This window comes from Ursus arctos, unplaced genomic scaffold (assembly GCF_023065955.2).
Source record: "Ursus arctos isolate Adak ecotype North America unplaced genomic scaffold, UrsArc2.0 scaffold_23, whole genome shotgun sequence".
Lineage (NCBI taxonomy): Eukaryota > Metazoa > Chordata > Mammalia > Carnivora > Ursidae > Ursus > Ursus arctos.
Window position 1 is genome coordinate 10,748,193 of NW_026622908.1, and position 19,927 is coordinate 10,768,119.

General features: G+C 41.0%; 1 protein-coding gene across 2 annotated transcripts in view; it reads left to right on the plus strand.

The window, feature by feature from the left end:
- The window catches only part of NELL1 (neural EGFL like 1), an 818,389-nt gene that overhangs the window by 376,345 nt on the left and 422,117 nt on the right, over positions 1-19,927 (plus strand). For both annotated transcript variants that reach the window (XM_057317500.1, XM_048217676.2), the window contains exon 13: positions 8,983-9,108. In XM_057317500.1, the coding sequence (XP_057173483.1) occupies positions 8,983-9,108 (126 nt within the window). The remainder of the gene's footprint in view (positions 1-8,982; positions 9,109-19,927) is intronic.

The following is a 19,927-nucleotide window of genomic DNA, read 5'->3' on the forward strand; positions in this document are numbered from 1 at the left end:
TGGTAGAGAGCGAGCAAGGGCAAACTACCTAGAGCCTCTTCGCATCTTGAGGCACCACTGTCATCATGTCATCTCAACATGATTACCCCCCAGAAGCCCCATTTCCAAATACTACTGTATTGGAGGTTAGGGTTTCAACACATAAATTTGGAGGGGGTGCACAATTTAGTCCATAGAAGTTATCCAGGCACCTCCCTAGGTTGTCTTACCATTTCTTCCCCTTCTCTGTCTCCTTCCCTTCCTTCATGCCTCCTTGTCCTCCTCCTCCCTTCTTCTTGTCTTTTTCCCTCCCTCCCTCCTTTTCCTCCTTTCTTCCTTGCTTCTTGTGATAACATGCTTTAAGGCACAGACATTCATGGGTTGAATCCAATAGATACATTTTGCTTGGTTTGAAATGTTTGGGAAAACATTAGAACACAAATTCTAAAAAATTAAATGCTTGGATATGCAGCTTCTCTAGAAAGATCAGAGATCAAGCGCAATCTCCGAGAGGTAGTACTAGAGGGTTAAGAGTTGAGACTCTGGAGCCATTCTACCAGAATTCATTTCTTGGCAGTCCCATCTCCTAGCTATGTGACCTTATACAGTTTGCTGAATGTTTCTAAACTGTGCTTACCACATAGTAAGTGCCATGCAATGATGTCTTATTACTCCTTCGTGGCATTACCTTCTGGTTGTTCACAGTCTGAACTCTTGCTATTGTCTTTCCACCACCGAGGTTCAGTCTCACCTTCCATGAGTCATTGGCCTTGCACTGTGCTTTCTCCCTAAAAGAGAGAACCATTTTTGTTGTTGTTGTTGTTGTTCTTGGAAGTAGGGAAATGAGAGATTGATGTATGTTTTAAGAAAAACGAGAGACAATATATTTCTTTGTGGAAGGGACATATTTTGCATATAGGTCTTCTGCCTGGCTTCTGTTAGGCATTTGTTTTATATTCCTAGATTCTGTAGGCATTTGATTTTCTCCCCTTCCTTCACGAAGAAAACATAATTATAGAGAAACATGGAACATTGGATAAAGCACTAGTTTCAGAGCTAGAAGACCTTGATTTTGTTATCAGCTCAATGATTATCCGTCTACCTTTGGGGCTCTGTTTCTATCTTCTCTGGGCTTCTGTTCTCTCATCTGAAATAGGGCATAATAATCTATATATTGTCTACCGGACTCGATTTTTATAAATTCAAGTCAGAGATCATATAGACTTTAAAAAATATCCAGTCTGACACAGAGGGAGCGTATTGATAGTTCTAATATAACAACTGATGGCCAATGCCACCATGTTTTTATAACTCTTGATTTCTGCAAAGGCAGGAGTTAAAAGTCTAGTAGAATTGCTCTGCAAGTTAACTTGTCTATAGAGAACTTGCCCAAATCCATGCTTTTGTATGAATATATGTTTGCTAGTTCTAGCTGCTCTTAGTTTTCAGGGGAGATGCCAACTCAGTTGACAATAGGTATCAAGGAACAGTGCGAACACTTGGGTCATCTGAATAGTATTCTCTAGGACTTGTGTCTTGGGAATGTTTCTGGAACATCTGCAAGCTCTTCAAAACAGGAGGAGAGAGGGTGTGGCTCAAGAGAAAGTGCATCAGCAGGCTTTTATGATCTGTGAAAGAAAAAAAGTGAATATGTCAAGAAATTTAGAATGGGAGGTGGGCGGATGGTCTTTAGATACTCTCTGGTCCAACTTCCTGATTGTATAGTTGGGAAAACCAAGATCTAGAGAAGAAAAAGTGACCTGCCAGTGCTATAATTAGTTAATAGAAAATGCAGGAATATAACTTGACTCTGTCAATCCGGTGCTCTTGGTCCAGCAGTCAGAGTGGAAGAGTCACAGGGACCTGGGTTGAAATTCTAGGTACTCTGTATGTAGTTTCTGATGCGATTCCATGGGATGGAAATAAAGAGATGGGATATCCACAGTGCTTGCAACAGAGCACGCACGGTCTCATTAAATCTTGGTTTACTTTCCCCATTCTGTTTCCTTTTTAAATCTGTAGGAGAAGTAGCCATAAGCACCTCCCACCAACCTCCCAGCTCCAACCTTCTCCATGTTGCCTTTTTCTAGGAAATTCTTATAAACGAGTCTGAGTAGATCACACTATTTTATCAAGAGAATTCTTTGCATTTGCTTCTATCTTTGCTACCCAGACCCTGCACTCTAATTTAATGATGATAATGCCAAATTCGGGTCTGTGTTTGCTCTGAACTCTTATGCAGATGGAGGCTGGTGATATATGAAGAATCATTATGCCACATCAAGTTTCATTTTAACGTCCATAAGTATACCTTTTTAAAATGAAAACAAACTACTTCACCATCCTGGGGAGGGACATAAATCATGTATTTTTATTACCTCAAAAGACCACCAGAAGATGAGCTCCAATATTTCAAAGGTGACAAGCAATCTATACGAATGAATCGTAATTCGAACCCCATTATACTCGAGCTGATATATACTGCAGTGGGGTTTATAGATGTTTCTCGGAAAGTATTAAAAAGAAAAAAACAACTGGGCCTTTTGTCTCTAGTTTCTAATCCTGGAGGAGGCAATCGGTCTTATGCAATCAGCATAGAGACTGTATCAAGCTGTGGGTTCAAGGTGGGAGCAGAATGCTGCTACCTGTTTGGGGCTCTGGGTCACTGGAGTCTAAAGTGTGAAAGTGTTAAGATTGATTTAAAAGAGCCAAAGAACCAGTGATGCATATGGTGTAGCGTCGCTCTTCCAACAGAGTGTAATGCCAGCACAAATGTTAGGAACAGCACTGCACACAGACATAGCATTTGGAGATCTGCTTGTTTCCATATGCTTCCTGCCAGCATCAGACGTATGTAACGGAGTTATAGGATTGAATCCTTATTGAGGGCTAGAAATGGTACAAGTGAGAACAGTGCCAACTTTGAAGTCAGACCATGTGGATTCAGACCCAGGCTCTTAGGCTTATGACTTTGTGCCTTGGGCAAATGACCTAAGAATCTCTGAGCCACGTTCTCTCTTCATGACATGGCGCTACCTACTTCCTTCAGGAAGAATGAATGGAGGGACGAGATGCTACCTTGGGAGTGTATGATACATAGAAATGACATCTATGAGAAGTACTCAGAGAAAGAAGTACTACCCAGGTGCCAGGCTGCTGTTCCTAGTTTTACCCTCTGAGGTAATACACGTTGAACCTCATATTCTTCTTGGTATCACCCTGTGCCTAATGGTGCATAAACTCATTCATCCTTCCAGTAATTAGGTTAACTGGTTTTCTTATAAAATCTTCTTCGACTGATTGAGACCTTTAACTTGAACCTGGACTAGAGCTGTGTCCAGCCCCCACCTTGAGGTTCAGCCTCAGGCTGAGCCTCTTGTTGCCTCCTGGATTTGGATTGAATGTCACACCTGGGGAGACCATTGCTTGAGAAAGAAATCGGCTTCAGGCAGAGCACTGACACCACCTGGGCAAAGGTCAGATGGCTTTCAGGTTAAAATCTTTGGTGCTTTGGGCCCCTCAGTGAGCTCAGTTCATTCTTTCATTCAGGAGTTCTGTCTGGGGTTTGTTTGCTTGTTTTTGTAATTATTCATTACCTTTCAGAATCTCTGAACAATAAGCAGCGTTTGTCTTAGGCTCATTTAAAAAATCTCAGCTCACTCGTTCTCAAGATTGTTTTCTCAGGATATCTCAACTCTGAAGATGTTCGTTAATTCTGTTTTGATTCTTTCTATAATCAGATTTCCTTTTGAAGCACTCTTGAGTCCTTTCGCAACCGTCTGCGTCTGCGGGGGGGGGGGGGGGGGTGGTGACTCTCCCTGAGGGTGAAGAGACCATCTTTGTTTCGGCACATGTGTTGCTAGTCCATCCCCAGCCCCATCGGAAACCAGGGAAATTCTCAATTCTTTCCTTCTGTATTCTTGCCTCAAGGGACCCGGCTAGATAACTCTCAACACTTGACCATTTTTCCCCCTTCCCTCTGCATTAGTCACACCACCAGGTAGTTTTTATATCTGGTGTTTGCGTGATGAGGGATAAGCAACAAAGATGAGGTTGTAACAGCTTAATTTTCTGGTACATTTGTCAACTTTTCTGCTTATTTTGGTGCTGTCTTTTTCTGGACTGGTACCAGGAAATTATGAGATCTGCAAGAGCTCAAATTATCAATGGTATGAAGTGAAAATAAAACCAGCTCAGAGACATCTCGCTGGAGCAGCGGGGATGTGTGGCGTGGGGTCCTGTGTGACTTGTAGAGAGTAAAGGTTGGAGAAATCCATGTGAGAAATTCTCCCTGGGTTCTTCTAATCATCCCCTTGTCCTGTTTTTGAAAATGTTTTTATTCAGGGTCTTAGAATCCTCTGAAACAAAGGGATGGTTTGGCTGTTTGAGTCAAAATAAGCTTGTTACAGCCAAGTAACTCCTTCAAATCTAGATGACGCAGATACCTCTCATCAGTTATCCAGTGGCCTAAGGGAAATGAGCCAGGAGTTTCTCTCTGTGAGGAGCTGACAAGGGTCCACGACAGGGAAGCATTCATTGTAGTCTGTAGCTTGGTTGGCAGCTGTGGCCCGTGGGCTGAAGACTGAATTGCCTCTGAGGCAAGTCCTGACTAGTTTCTCGTCTTAAAGAATGTCTGGGCATCCTGGCAGAATGAGACGGAGTTCAGTGTGGCTTGTATCTCTGAGAGTAAAATACCAAGGTGATTTAGTCTTCAGCTTGGCCAGCTCCAATCCATTCTCTTCTTAGAGCTGAGTGATATTTTAAAAACAGAAATTGGTTTGTGCCACTACCTTGATTAAAGTCTAGACTCCTTCCTGTGGTCCACAAGGCTCAGCAGGTTCTGGCCTGAGCTTATCTTGCCAGTTTCACTTTAAATAGACAAAGCTCCTTCCCCTAATTCTTCTCCAACATTCTTCTCTGTCTGGTATGTTATTCCTCTCCCTTTCACCTGTTTCACTTCTGTTTTAGGTCTTCGATGAAACATCACGTCCACAGAGACTGCTTCTCTGGCCGTCTCAGACCACGTCCAATACCCCCCGTTAAAAGGTCTCCCACTCTTGGTAGAACTTAGAAGTTTCGCTCAATGTCTTTCCAGGCTGTGAGGTTTATGGTGGCATTTTGCTCATCCTCTGCTTCAGGGCTTAGTAGAAGGCTAATTAATGTTCATGACTCAATGATTCTCTTCCTTCCTAACTCTACAGAGACAAAAAGTTTAGCCTCCGTAGTTTCCCTGATCTTTCTCCACCTCCGGTTTCTACTTGGTGAATATCTGTTCATCTTTCAAGATCAAGCTTAATGATCTCTTTCTTTGAGATGCCTTTCCTAGTCACCTCTCTACCAGTCAGGGTGGGCTCAATGGCTTAAATGAACACAGGCATATTTCCAGCTCAGGCAACACGTTCATCAGGCTTGTCTGGTTGCCTACTCCTCACTCAGGGACCCAGGCTGAGAATGTTCCCATCTCTCTGCTTCCATGCTTTTCAAAGCAGGAACAAGAAAATGTGGTCAGCCAGGTGCTGGCTCTTAATCTTTCCCCCTAGAGGTGGTATGCTTTGCTCAGACATCATGCCCAGTCATATAACTATGCTTAACTTTGAAGAGGATGGGGAAGTACATTCGCATCATGTGCCCAGAAGGAGGAAAACTGGTAATGTTTGAAGAACAACACTAATGCCAACCAACTCCCTCCAATGCCTGGCTTCTCTTGATATTCCCAGTCTCTCACTTACAATGATCTCTTCTTCCACTTCTCCATTGTTGCATGAAAGACTTTGTAATCAGTAATAACTGAATCAGCTCCAAAATATTAATGTCAAGCATACAACTTTATAACCCCATCTCCTAGTTTTCTAGCTCATGCATTCTAGTACCCTCACAGTAACCACACCTTGCCTCCATTAGGATTCCTGCTCTAGTGTGGATTCCCTAAGAAGCAAACTCTGAGGAGGCTGGCATGCAGGAAGTTATTAGGGAGTGCTCAAGGGATGAAGTCCTCTGGGGAAGGGAAGAATGCAGGATTGGACAGAGGGAGAAGTTAGCTCAGTCTCATTGAGTGCTCTGAACTCTGGATGGTCCTTTAGAATTATCTTGAGCTGGGGTAAATGTGAAGCAGTCTTTGTTGTAGGTCACTCCCAGGATGAAAGTGTGACTGTGACTATATAGTCTCTCATTAGCCAAGGACAGTTTCCCTAAAAGGATAACAGCTGACAATCTTTAGCAGGCAGTACTCCCCTTAGCAGGGGGATTAAGTTCTTTAGTTCTGAAGTGAGATGTGAGAAGTGCAGCACAGTGCCCACCCCTAACACCCAGTCCATTTCAACTGTCTACCTCCATCTTCATGTCCTCACAGCTCTCCTCCGTAGCTGAGATTCCTTTATATCTTTATCATTACCTCTTTCTTTATCATTACCTCTTTCTTTATAGGCTCAATTCCCCTGTATCTCTCTTTACCCATTTTATCTGCATAAAAACTCATCTCTGGTTACACCAAACTTTCCAGTTACCCTTCTACTGCCCCCAGATACCTGAATGAAATTGGAGAAGACACATGGCCATGCTGACTGCTCTCCCTTAACTCATTCACGATCAGAAATCACAGCGGCTCCTCAGCCACCATACTATATACTCAAGTGCATGTTTGTTCCCTTTTTTTCAAAATGACTATTTAATACTTTCTTCTCTCGCCTTCAGTGTCTGATACCTCCTCTCTTTCTTAATTCTCAGGTGTAACCCTCTCTTTTCATTTCACTGAGGAAATAAAAATAATCAAAGGAGAGCTACTTCATCTTCACCCCACCGAAGATGCCAACCGTCCCTGTGCCTTCCCTTCTCTTGGCTTTGTTCATGTTGTAGAGATGACCTATTCCATCTGTGCCCTGCTTCACCCCAGGACTTGGCTCCTGCAATGATCACTCTCTCCTGCATCATCAGTTTGCCTCACTTATATTGAATCCTTCCCAACAGCGTACAAACGTACTGTGATCTCTCCCATCTTTAAATAAGACTCTCTCGACACCGAGTCTCCCCAGAACTACTACCCCATTTTTCTTTATGGCAAAAAAAATCTCAAAAGATTGACCTTGTTTCTCTGTCTCTATTCCCTCCTCTCCCATCCCATCTTTAATTGACTCCGTCAGGCTTTTCTCCACCACCTTCCCAAATCCACTCTTCTTAGGTCAAGGTCAGCAGTGAACTACTTCATGCCAAATCCAGTGCTTAGTGATGTCTTGATCTTATTCGGCTTCTTAGCAGGTGACAGAAGTGATCATTACTCCTTTCCTGAAACCCCTTTCCTCTCCACTTTTGTGCTATCCACTGGTCTGGGAAGTAAAATGCTTAAATGATGCCAGGTATCGACTTGTTAAAGAATTCTAATGCCTGGGTGCCAGAAAGATCTGAACGACATACGTCTCATGCTCACGTGCAGTTGCTATTCTGTCTTCAGTTCGTGGGAGAGTGCCCTTCATACCCCAGCTTGATATAATCTTATTATGTAGTTTTCATATTCCTGTTGTCCGTTTATTTTAATTGTGCATTGTCTTGGACCATTTTTGGGAGAACATGATCTTGTGTAAGTAGAACTCTTTGTTTTTTGCCTGAAGCCTTTCAGTAATTTCTGGTGTTGAGTTCTGACAGTTAGGAAGTCTTGCTAACCGTGAGTGTCCTTCTAGGACCTCAGTTACTCCACAGTAACTTTTATTTATGGGCTGACAGATCTTTAGTGAACATGGAAAGAATCTGCTTTTACTTTTAAAATAGAGAAGTGAGATTTCTGGTGCCCCAGGATAGTTGTGTTTATCCCATTTCCACACATGAAGTGCATTAGGACTTTGGTGATTGCCTCAATAGCAACACTATGGTTGACTATCGTTTTCAAGGTGCTTTCATGAAGTAAATCCTAGTAAATAAGAGATCGATTTCTGAGTTCAAATCCTGGGTAGAGCACATTCTAACAGGATGACTTTGTGCCACATGTTTAACTTCGCTAAGCCTCAATTTTCTAGACTTCAAAATGTGGGTAGTGCTGTACTTGGATCATGGAATTGTCTGTGGATTCCATTAGATAATGAATTTAAAGATCTAAAGCAGTAGGTTCAGAACTGGCTTGTATGACAAACTGATGAGAACCTTGGGACTCAGCATGGTTAAATGCACGTTCTGGGCTAGTAACTGGAAGAAGCAGAACTAGAATTCTCATTGTGTTAGGTCCTCATGCTGTGCTGCAGTCCCTTCCTCTCCATCTCCATAAGCACTCTGAGTAAAATGAACATAGAAGGCATTTCTGAAAACAACTTCCCGAAAGGACTAAAGTCTGTACTTAAGGTTGTAGGTTATTTGAGTTCTTACCATGAATGCTTATGAGGAAGCAGGTGATGCTCTGACCTCCATTTCAGAGAGAAAAGATCCTTTTTGTTGAATCAGCCCATTATTCTGTCACATGGGAAGGTTCTCCAGGTCAAGGGACGAAAGATGTCAGTTTGCATTAGACATCTGTTGTCTGTATTCACAATACAACATAGGAGAAACTGGCTGCACCATCATTTTTTAACAGATGGATTAAAGCATGTCTTAGTTAAGACACAGGAGCAGAGAGGGCTGAATCCCCTTGATCTCTCTGATAAAAGCTACACCATGTACAGCGGACACCTAATAAATATTAATTGGTATCAACTCACTGGACACAGAACTCAATGATTTTGGATGTTTAAATCAGCATCCTCCTTGGTGAGAGATTAATAAGAGCAAATTCAATCTTCATCCTTCTTGGTTTCTTAACTGTTACATCTCGCCATGCCCTTTTCTCGAAATACTTTCAGCTCCAGAGGGGTTCTAACGCACCCGAATAAGCTGAATTTGCATTTAAGTTTTTGTGTTTACTGCGTCTTACATTTTCTCTTAGCTTTGATGGGCGTCTGCCTTTTTAAATTTCGTGGTAAGATGATCACACTAAATAAAGTTCAACCATTCACCTAACTGTGATGTTGCTTCTTTTGTCTCCTTTAGATATTGATGAGTGTGCAGCTAAGATGCATTACTGTCATGCCAATACGGTGTGTGTGAACTTGGCTGGGTTATATCGCTGTGACTGTGTCCCAGGCTACATCCGAGTGGATGACTTCTCTTGCACAGGTGAGCACGCAGAAGCAACACTGGTTTTCAACCCTTCTCTGCATCCTATGTGTGTTGTTAAATTTAGCTCCAGGTGCACTCTGTACTACTGTAACCCAGCTGGTTTTTCTCTTGCATTATTTTACCCTCCCCTTTGGAGAAAAAAGTGATAAAAGAAATGTTACTTAAGTAATTGATTTCTACTCCCAGTGGACTTAGAGACATCAGTTTTAAGAATAGAAAAGTATCAAACTGTTTGCCTTCCATCAAACTATTTGCTGGAATGTTTTTGTAGATAAGAAAATGTACTTTGTTCCTGTTGGGAATGACAAGGATTAAATATAGAGGGGGAGCGTGGAGTGCCTGGTGGGCAGGAATACGCCATGTATGGGAGCCAGTCAAGACTCTGGATTGACATATGCTGATGGTTAGTTTCCCTGATATGGCAGGGCTCGCAGCACTGAACCAGAACTCTGGGGATGTGCGTGGTGCGTTCGTGTGAGCAATGCTGGCTTTGTGGGGCGTTTGGTTTGGGGGTTCTGATATACTTCCAATTATGTATGTGGAGATATGAACAGTAAATTGGCAAAGGGTGGTAGAAAGTTCTGAGTCTTTTTTCTTTTGGCCAAATGCCTTTAAATGACCGATCTGTAATCTATAAGAAAAGCGCCCCTTGAACACAAAATTTCAGTCATTTTGTACCTTTCCCTGACTACTGCATCTTTTTTTTTGTCTTGTTAACATTGGCCTATAAGCTGGATTTTTCACTCAGCATGGACTGCCACTCTTAGTGTATTTTATTCCCAATGACATTTTCAAAAGTGCAAAAAGTTGCAAAAGTTAGGGAAGCATGTTTGTTTGTCCAAGTAACCTTTTCCATTGATTGTTATATATTTAAAAGTTACTATTTTCCGGCTAAGGAACTGGATGATGTGAGAGTAATGCAGGTTTCTGATGGCCACCGATGGCCAATCTCATTCATCTTTTCTGTAGTATAACTAAAATTCCTGGAGGAAAAAGAGATTGCGTAAACACAGCATGCTGAGAGCTAAACATGTTAAGGGGGACACAAAAGTCTTTTGGACCTATAAACAAACAATCGAAAAATCTGATGTTCTGTATGACTGTTTCTTTGTTCTTATGGTTTACCTTAACCCTGTGATTAGAAGGAACCAGTGCATAGGCTCCTAACAATAGCAGCATATCACACAACCCCGCAAACCTTGATTAGGGCCCCACTGTGTAGAAAGGCCTTGTTGAAATCATAGCGGAATACAGCCCCTGCTTTACTTTTTCACAAAGGGAGGAAGACCGGAGCTCTGTGCTTGTTGAAAGCCTCTTAGGTTGGTGCCCTGCCTGGTGATTTATATAAGGAGCAACATGGAAAATGTATTATTTATAGTATTGCTTTGAGAAACTAAACTGTGTTATTTGGAATAAAAGACAAGGGTGTGGGTGTCAGTGGGTACCCAGGCACCCCCCCCAAAAGAGATAAGCTCAGAGTGACTTTCTCTGATTTACATAAATAGCTATCCATTATCTTATCACCTGATTCTAATTTTCTGAATATCACTTATCACCATGTAGAGTTTTTATTTTTTATATGGGATTTTCAAAAATTTGTCTCTATTAGAATGTAAGATCTGAGAGCTGGGACCTTTTCCCTGTTGTTCCCTGTGTTGGTTACTGAAAACATAAACTAGTTGGAGGAGTTGGGGGTGTAGAGAACATAGCCTGGCAGGATGCAGTGCTCAAAAATATTTATTGAATGAAGGAATGAACAAAACTCTTTAGCCTTGGGCTATTTAGTTCTCTAAATTTCATTTATAAAATATAGCTCATATCTGTTGGATCTGCTATGCCTGTTCGATGTAGCTCTTAGGTTATTGTGAACACCAGATTGTGTATGTGAAAACATTTATCATGGCACTTGGAGGTGTTTGCATCAGTCAGGGTACAGTGTTCTGCAGTAACAACCCCAAATATGACTGATTTAAAATAACAAGGTTTTGTTTTCTTTCACTGGTCAGCATGAAGGGTGCTCTGCTCGTCCTAATTACTGTAGGACACTAGTCACCAAGATGTGAAAAAGAGCCTGGAGGCTCTTGCAACGGTCGTTCAATGTTGTTATCAGGGAATGGCACATACCCTTTCCACACACTGCTTGTGACTAGAACTAGTCACCAGTGCCCAGCCAAGTACAAGGCGAGGAGGAATCGCAGTTCTACTTTGTGCCTAGAAGGGTGAGAACACCAGAAATATTTGGCAAGTGGTGCTAATGAGTACTGTAGTGACTTACACTTAATAGATTCTCAACAGATTTTTGTTCCCTTTGACAGGAGCTGTTTATTAAAATAACCTTTTTTTTTTTCTCCCAACAGTACACAGTGTGTTGGGGAAAGTGGTCACAAAAAATGATGATATTAAGCACATCTGTACTAAGTACTATGATGGAAGGATAAGCAAAATGCAATAAGAAAACGTGGCCTGATTTCCAGAATAGAGTGTTTGGAATGTTTTTGCCAGCCACGAGGTGCTGCTGGAGTTTCCTGAGGCCTCTTAGCATGCAGTGAGTGGATTAGGGTAGGGTTTTACAGTGTGGAATATGGATGGGAGTGAAGAGAGCTAAGAGACAAGCATTCTCCCTGCCATTTCTCCTCTAGACCAGATTCCAGGGCCTCCATTAGATGCTTGCATGGTAAGCTGGAACTCTGATATTTACCTTCATGTCCTGAAAGTACACCTGTTAGGCCAAAGGTGCTGTTCTCTCGCCAAGGTTGATCAGGTCCCCACCTCCAATCTCTGTCATTTCTTTATTGGCAAAGATTTCTTCCTCTAAGTGGCTATTTGTCTATGGTAAAAAGTAAGGTTTATAATAGATGTTGGCCACTGTAAGACATCTTTTCAGATGTTTCATTTTCCAAAGAACATTTTCTGGGAGAAATTGACAGACCTGAAGGCATCCTTTGTTTGCCCCAAGTTCCTGATACAGCATTTCTCATTATTGGCATTCCTGATTTCCAAAGATCATTGTAGACTCTGTCCCAAATCAATTAGTATCTGCTGCTGTTAAGTTAGTTTTCTAAGTATGTCAGGGTCACTGTTTTCTTTCTTTTAGTATGCCATTTAGCCTGACCCTAACTGCCCTAGAAGTCAGTAGTAATACTGAAAAATTATATTTAACTAAAAGTTAATGAGCCTAGCATTAAAGAAGATCTATCAGCTTTAGTAATAGATGATTGAATGATTGATTGACTCATCCATTTCATTCATTTATTCATCTAATACATCATTAGTATCAGCTGTGAGCATGAGGAAATACGGTCACTGAGAATAGTGATAAATGACCTCTGTGCCCAGAGAATTCATGATTAATGAGGCACCAACTTCACATGAAAAAACTCAAATGTATATTCACTATCAAAAATGTTCCAGTGTTTGCCAAATCAATCCCTCTTGAAAGTCTTGGTAGAATTGGGTGAGTATTGGGTGTTTAGTCCCATGTTAGTTGTTAATCCTTTATAAGGTCTAAAGAAGAAACTCTAAAACAGCCGTTCCAAAGTTTATGCTGATAACCACAGTCCTTTTAGAAAGAGTGTACCTGAGACAATAAGTAGATGTCAGACTCCATGCTAGAGGGGAAAGGCAATGTGTCAAACAGAAAAGAAGCTTTAACTCCTTCCCCCTTTTTTATCTAATTAAAAATTGAAAAAAAATCACATCTCGTGGGAAAATAAAGTAAGGAGGGTTTAACATTGAGAATACTTACCCACAACTTAAAATGTGCTGTAACTTAATTTTTACCCCTAGAGGCTGGGGAGTCCCTGACATGACCATGTGTTATACATGAGGCTCTGTATTTTTTTCTAGGAAGGTTTCCCTTGCTTTTTGAAAGGGTGAAATTGAAAGCATCTGACACTTGACACAGGGGCAGTTTTTGGCCTTAGGATTTGTGTGCGTCTATATGACTTTCTCTCCTGTAAGAGTGCTGGGTTGCCCTTGTTCTTTTATGAATTTCAGAACTACAGGATTCCCTGAAATTGGGCTGGTGGGGTACTTATTCTCTGTACCTTTTGATTTTTGCATTGGTCAGACTCCTTGACTTACCGTCCCTGACTTTCATTTATCCCTAGTTAAACTGCCCGTGTTTAGGTTGTTTGATAAGATGCTATCATTAGATACTTAGCTCGGAAGAAGGATACCTGTGATTTATGACAAAGCATGCAGCAATAAGACAGGTACTTGACAGTAATGGGTAAGCATTCATTTTTATGCCAAAAGCTTCCCATGAAGGTAAGAAATAAAGGAAACAAGTGAGACAACCTGTATCCCATGTGATTTCTATTACGTCACTCAGAGGATTTGTATTTTCTTGATATTGGCATGGAAGAAAGCTTGAAGGAAGTATATGTTTGAGATACTTCAAGTAAGCTTAGTTAAAATTAGATACAATAGTCTATTAATTTAGTGGTTTAAATTAAGTACCTTATAATGAACAGAGGTGAGGCAACAGTTTACTTAAGAGTAAAAGGTGACTGTTAGAAATTTTAAACCAGTTTTCTGAAAAAAGCTTTTCTCCTAAGGTTGATGATCGAAAGAACACTTTGAAATATGAGGTACCCGATGTCGTTTTATTGAGCAGAGCCAGATGAAATAGAGCCAAACAGGACATTCTCCAACTTGCTAGAGCGTGGCAGTACACTTTCTATTGATTATCCTTATCTTTAAAGCACGTGGCATGTGCTTGTTTTGGACATGCTTGTTCGTTCTTACTTTGGACTATCTGGCAGCATTAAAGGGATAAGTTACTAATTACTTGGCTCTCGGTCTCAGAAAAGGTGAGATAACTTTCAGAATGAAATTCCAGGCATAGTCCTGTGGACTGCTTCTGCTTGAGTGAAAAAGGCTGTATCAAATGCTTTAGGATGCAAAACTACCTTTGTTAAAGATGGCAGAAGGCGTTTATCAATGTATCGAATAAGGAGTCAAGACAAGACTTATGGTTCTGGATTTTCCAAAACCCAACTAAAAGCTGGAGACATTTACCCTTTGATTTGTTTGGCTAGTATGTCCCCTCTAGTTTTCTGCTTTCCTTTAAATAGGTGGTTGGCTGTGTTAGCCACCTCCTCAACCAGAGGAGGGATGTGACAGCACTGAAAGCAGGACTCCAAAATCCCGATTTTTTTGGTGCAGATTCAGGACATGGGGAGAAAAAGTTAATGTTGGGATATGCTCTTAGAGATTTTGATTGCATTTGGTCTGCGACTGAGACCTGGCTTCAGTTTGTTTAAAGGTCCAGGTGATTTCTGATATGCAGTCGACTTTGGTAAAACAGAGAAGAATCTGAAGGGAGGAGAACTGCCCTCCATATTATAGATAGAAAAACCAAAGTGGGTAATATAGGGTCAGGAAGTAATGAAGGTAGAAACACGAACAGTTCCTGGAGGAAGGGCCCTGCCTCCAAGGCTGCATTCTGACATACGTAAGACTCTGGAGAGAGAAAATCCTCAACAAAATACTAACAAACGGAGCCCACAATACATTAAAAAAAAATCATTCACCATGATCAAGTGGGATTTATTCCTGGGATGTAAAGGTAGTTCCATATTCACAAATTAATCAGCATGATACATCACATCGGTAACAAAGGCTAAAAACCAAACGATTATTTCAGTAGACACGGAAAAAGCATTTGACAAAGTACAAGATCCCATTGTGATGAAAACCCTCAACAAAATAAGTTGAGAGGGAACGTAATGAAGGCCGTATGTGAAAAACCCACAGCTCACAACAGACCCAGTGGGGAAAAACTGAGAGCTTTCCTCTTAAGGTGAGGAACAAGACAAGGATGTCCACTCTCACTACTTTATTCCACATAGTACTGGAAGTACGAGCCACAGCAATCAGACAACAAAAAGAAAGAAAAGGCATCCAAATTAGTAAGAAACTAGTACAACGTTTACTATTCGCAGATGCTATTATGTAGAAAAACCCAAAAGACTCCACTGAAAAATGGCTAGAACTGATACATGAATTCAGTAAAGTCTCAGGATACAAAATCAATATGCAGAAATCTGTTGCATTTCTCTACAATAATAATGAAGCAGAAGAAGGAGAAATTAAGAAAACAATCCCATTTACAACTGCACCGAAAGTAGTAAAATACCTAGGAATAAGCCTAACCTGTATTCTGAAAACCATAAAATATTGATGAAAGAAATTGAAGATGACACAAGTAAATGGAAAGACATTCCATGCTCATGGATTAGAAGAACAAATATTGTTAAAATGTATCTACTCCCTAAAGCAATCTACACATTTAATGCAATCTGTGTCAAAATACCAACAGCATATTTCACAAAACTAGAACAAAAAAATCCTAAAATGTATGTGAAACCACAAAAGACCCTGAATTACCATCGTACTTTTGGAAAAGAAAAGCAGAGCTGGAGGTATCAGGATTGGAGACGTCAAGTTCTTTACAAAGCTGTAGTCATCAAAACAGATGGTAGTGACCCAAAAATAGACACATAGCTCGATGGAACAGAATAGAAGACCCAGAAATAAACCCAAGACTATATGGTTAATTAATCTTTAACAAAACAAGAAAAAATATACAAAAGGTAAAAAACAGTCTCTTCAAAAAATGGTGTTGGGAAAACTGGACAGCAACATGCAAGGGAATGATGGACACTAGGCCACCTTCTTACACTATATACAAACATAAACTCGGATTGATTATGTAAATGTGAGACCTCAAACCATAAAAATCCATGAAGAGAGCATAGGCAGTAATCTCTCTGACATTGGCTGTAGCGACATTTTTCTAGATAGCTTTCCCGAGGCAAGGGAAACAAAAGCAAAAATAGACTATTGGGACTGTATCAAAACAAAAAGCTTCTGCCCGGGGGTGCCTGGGTGGCACAGCGGTTAAGCGTCTGCCTTCAGCTCAGGGCGTGATCCTGGCGTTCTGGGATCGAGCCCCACATCAGGCTCCTCTGCTATGAGCCTGCTTCTTCCTCTCCCACTCCCCCTGCTTGTGTTCCCTCTCTCTCTGGCTGTCTCTATCTCTGTCAAATAAATAAATAAAATCTTTAAAAAAAAAAAAAAAGCTTCTGCACGGCAAAGGGAACAATCAACAACTAAAATCAACCTACTGACTGGGAGAAGATCTTTGCAAATGACCTGCTAAAGGGTTGGCATCCAAAACACATAAAGAACTGATACAACTCAACACCTAAAAAACAAATAATCCAATTAAAAAATGGGCAGAGGACATGAAGACATTTCTCCAAAGAAGGCATCCAGATGGCCAAGAGATACATGAAAATATGCTCAACGTCACTCCTCATCAGGAAAGTGCAAATCAAAACCACAATGAGATCTCACTTCACACCTGTCAGAAAGACTAAAATCAAGAACACAAAGAAGTGTTGATGAGGATGTAAAAAACTAACCATCTTGCACTGTGGGTGGGAATGCAAACCTGTGCAACCACTGTGGAAAATAGTATAGAGGTTCCTCAAACAGTTAAAAAACACAAGTACCCTACGTTCCAGCAATCACGCTACTGAGTATTTACCCCCCAAACACAACAACACTAATTCAAAGGGATACATTCACCCCTATTTTTATAGCAGTGTTATTTACAAGAGCTAAATTATGGAAAGAGTCCAAGTGTCCACTGATAGATGAATATCAGTGTATACACACACACACACGCACACGCACAATGGAATATTAGTCAGCCATAGAAAAGAATGAAATCTTGCCATTTAGAACTGCATGGGTGGAACTAGCGAGTATAATGCTAAGTGAAATGATTTCACTCGTGGGATTTTTTTTTTTTTTTTAAGATTTTATATGTGTGAGAGAGAGCACAAGTGGAGGGGAGGGACAGAGGGAATGGGAGAAGCAGACTCCTAGCTGAGAAGGGAGTCTGACACGGGGCTAGATCCCAGGACCCTGGGATCATGCCCTGAACCGAAGGCAGATGCTTAACCGACTGAGCCACCCAGGTGCCCCACTCATGTGGAATTTAAGAAAACGAGCAAAGGAAAAATGAGAGACAAACGAAGAAACAGACTCAACTATAGAGAACCAACAGATGGTTACCAGAGGGGAGATATGTGGGGTAATGAGTAGAACAGGTGGTGGGGATTAAGGAGAGCACTCTTGTGATGAGCCCTGGATGAGGCACGAAATTGTCAATCACTATATTGTACACCTGAAACTAATATACACTTAACTATACTGGAGTTACAATTTAAGGAATAAAAAGGCTCTGTAGAGAAGGAGGTTATGGGAGGCCTCTGCAAGTGAGGCCTTATGGGGAGATTCTGAATCTTCAACTGTGACATGACTGCTGGGATGCCTAAAGAACTCTAAAGATAGATGACCTTTCTGGGGCAACCTGTGTTCTCTGGGACAAGGAATAGACTGCTCCCTCTCTGCTAACGTCTTGCTCATTTGGAATCCTCTAGAGCTGTGACACAACCTGATGGAAGTAGGGAATTCTCAAATGATCAAGACAACATTTTTACTGCTCCACTTGTCCAGAAGAATAGGAGAATCATTCATTAACTTAAACTGAAGAAATTACAGAAATCTACATTATTTGTATATACATGTTTGTGACTGGGCTTCTCTACCATGACAAGTGAAGGAAACAAGGTCATCTAAAGTAAACATAAAGGAAGAAATTAAGGGGCTCCTCCAAACAGAGATTATGTAGGGTAGAAACTCATGGAACATTTGGTGTTTCAGATTTCAGTTTTCTATATGTAATTCTAGAAAAGTCAAAGGTCAGATATTTATTGCATTTCCCAATAGTAGTATTAATGCTAAGGTTTTTTTTTTTTTTTTTTTTTAATCAGTAAATATTTCTTAGGATACCAAAGGACATTCACCATGAGGTTTCAGGATGAAAATAAGTTGAAGGATTTGTGCAGCATTTGGCTTCTTTGTTGGGTTTAAGTGGGAGTGAGTTCTTTGTATACCAGCGCTGTTGTAAAGGATCTAGGACCACTGACTGCTGCAGAGAAACTTGGATGAATGATGGAGGTGCCCCCAGGGTGTTGGTGTACAAACCTGTTAAGTACTGTGTTGCCCTTAATCCAAATTCATCCAAGAAGTTTGTTAATATTTCTGTACACTCTGTTGGAATTGTGCCTTCAGAATCACAATTAGGCTTCCACATAGAGGAGTTTAAGGTTGCCTTAGCATTTACACTGTAATTGAGGCTAGTCGTGCAGCCCGGCTATGTCCACATTTGGGTGGACACAATGCATGGGCATTTCTCTTTAATAACCTAATGAGCTATCTTATATTCTTCGTTTCCAAGATTTGGTGAATGCATATGCATAGCTATTTCTCTGCTTTTTAAAGGTATAGTGAGCCATCTTAGGATTTCTTCAAGATAATTGAGAACATATATTACTGATGCTTGGGCCAGAGTGAAAGCTCTACATTTTCATGGTTAAAAGTCTAGTGTATATATTTGTATATAAATTTTACAGGTTGAAAGCTTTGGCTTTGCCACTTACTTGCTTTATGAATTGGAAAACCATTTGAGTTCTCTGCTGCTTCATCAGTATCCTTTATACAGGCTCAAAGAATTATGAAGCATAAAGTGGGACAGTGTAAGCGTATCAGTTCAGATAATTTTAATGGAAATAATAAAAAAAAAAACGCCCTGACTCTACTGGCTTAAATGATAAGTATATTCTCTCCTAACAAAGTGTATAGGGACAATGTTTCCAGAATTAGTTAGTTCAGCTCCTCCATAACATCATCAGTGACACAGATTTTTTTTTCTGACTTTTTATTTTCAGCATGATAGTTTGCAACTTGATGGAGCTCCTTTCAAAGTCTCAGAATGGCTGAAGTAACTCCAAGCATCACATTTTGACTTAGCCGTGTCCCAAAGTCAGAAAGAAAAGAGTATTCCCTTTCTACAGTCCCTTTTTTAAGATCGAGGAGGACTTTATCAGAAGGCTACCCCCAGCAGATTTGTTTTCATGTCTCATTGGCCAAAACTGTTTAATATGCCTATTAACAAAATATATCTTAGACAGAAAGAATTAGCTTGCATCAAGATTTATCCCTAAGGTTGGGATAGGCCCCAGCTTTCTTTATAGTACTTGGCTAGCTAACTTCTATCTCAATGAAATTTGGGTTTCATTCTCAGTGGAAAGGGTGTGGGTGTGTGTGTGTGTGTGTGTGTGGGTGTGTGTGGTGTGTGTGTGTGCCAGGATCACGCCCTGAGCCGAAGGCAGACGCTTAACCCCTGTGCCACCCAGGCGCCCTGGGTTAGGCTCTTCATATGCTAAAACCTTCAAACAGGATCCTCTCTCTTGGTGTTATAAACGGAGACATGGAACACTGGCAGAGTCTCCCCAAGTTCCCACAGTTTATAAATGGCAGAGTTGTGGATAAAATAGGATTCTCTGGGCCCCAAGTCCCAGGCTCTTTTCTTCCTAATGATGGCAGTTGGTTACGAAGCTTCTGCAGACCACATTGCATGAGCATTTTAAGGGCATCATCAAAAGAGCTCTGAGATAGGCTGCAGATGAGTGCCTGGAGTTAGAAGTCCTGCACTCACCTCTTTGCTCCACTACTTTCTACCCTGTGGTTATGGGCAATCCCTTAACCTCCCTACGTTCTCAAGTCAGATTCCTCACATGTGAACAGCGATAGTAACGGCTAACATGTATTGAGCATCTGTGCAGAACCCTCTTCTAAGCACTTCATAAATACTATTGCATTTACTTCTTGCAATTCTGGGAGCAAGACGTGTCCATTTATCAGAAATTGATTCAAGGGGCGCCTGGGTGGTGCA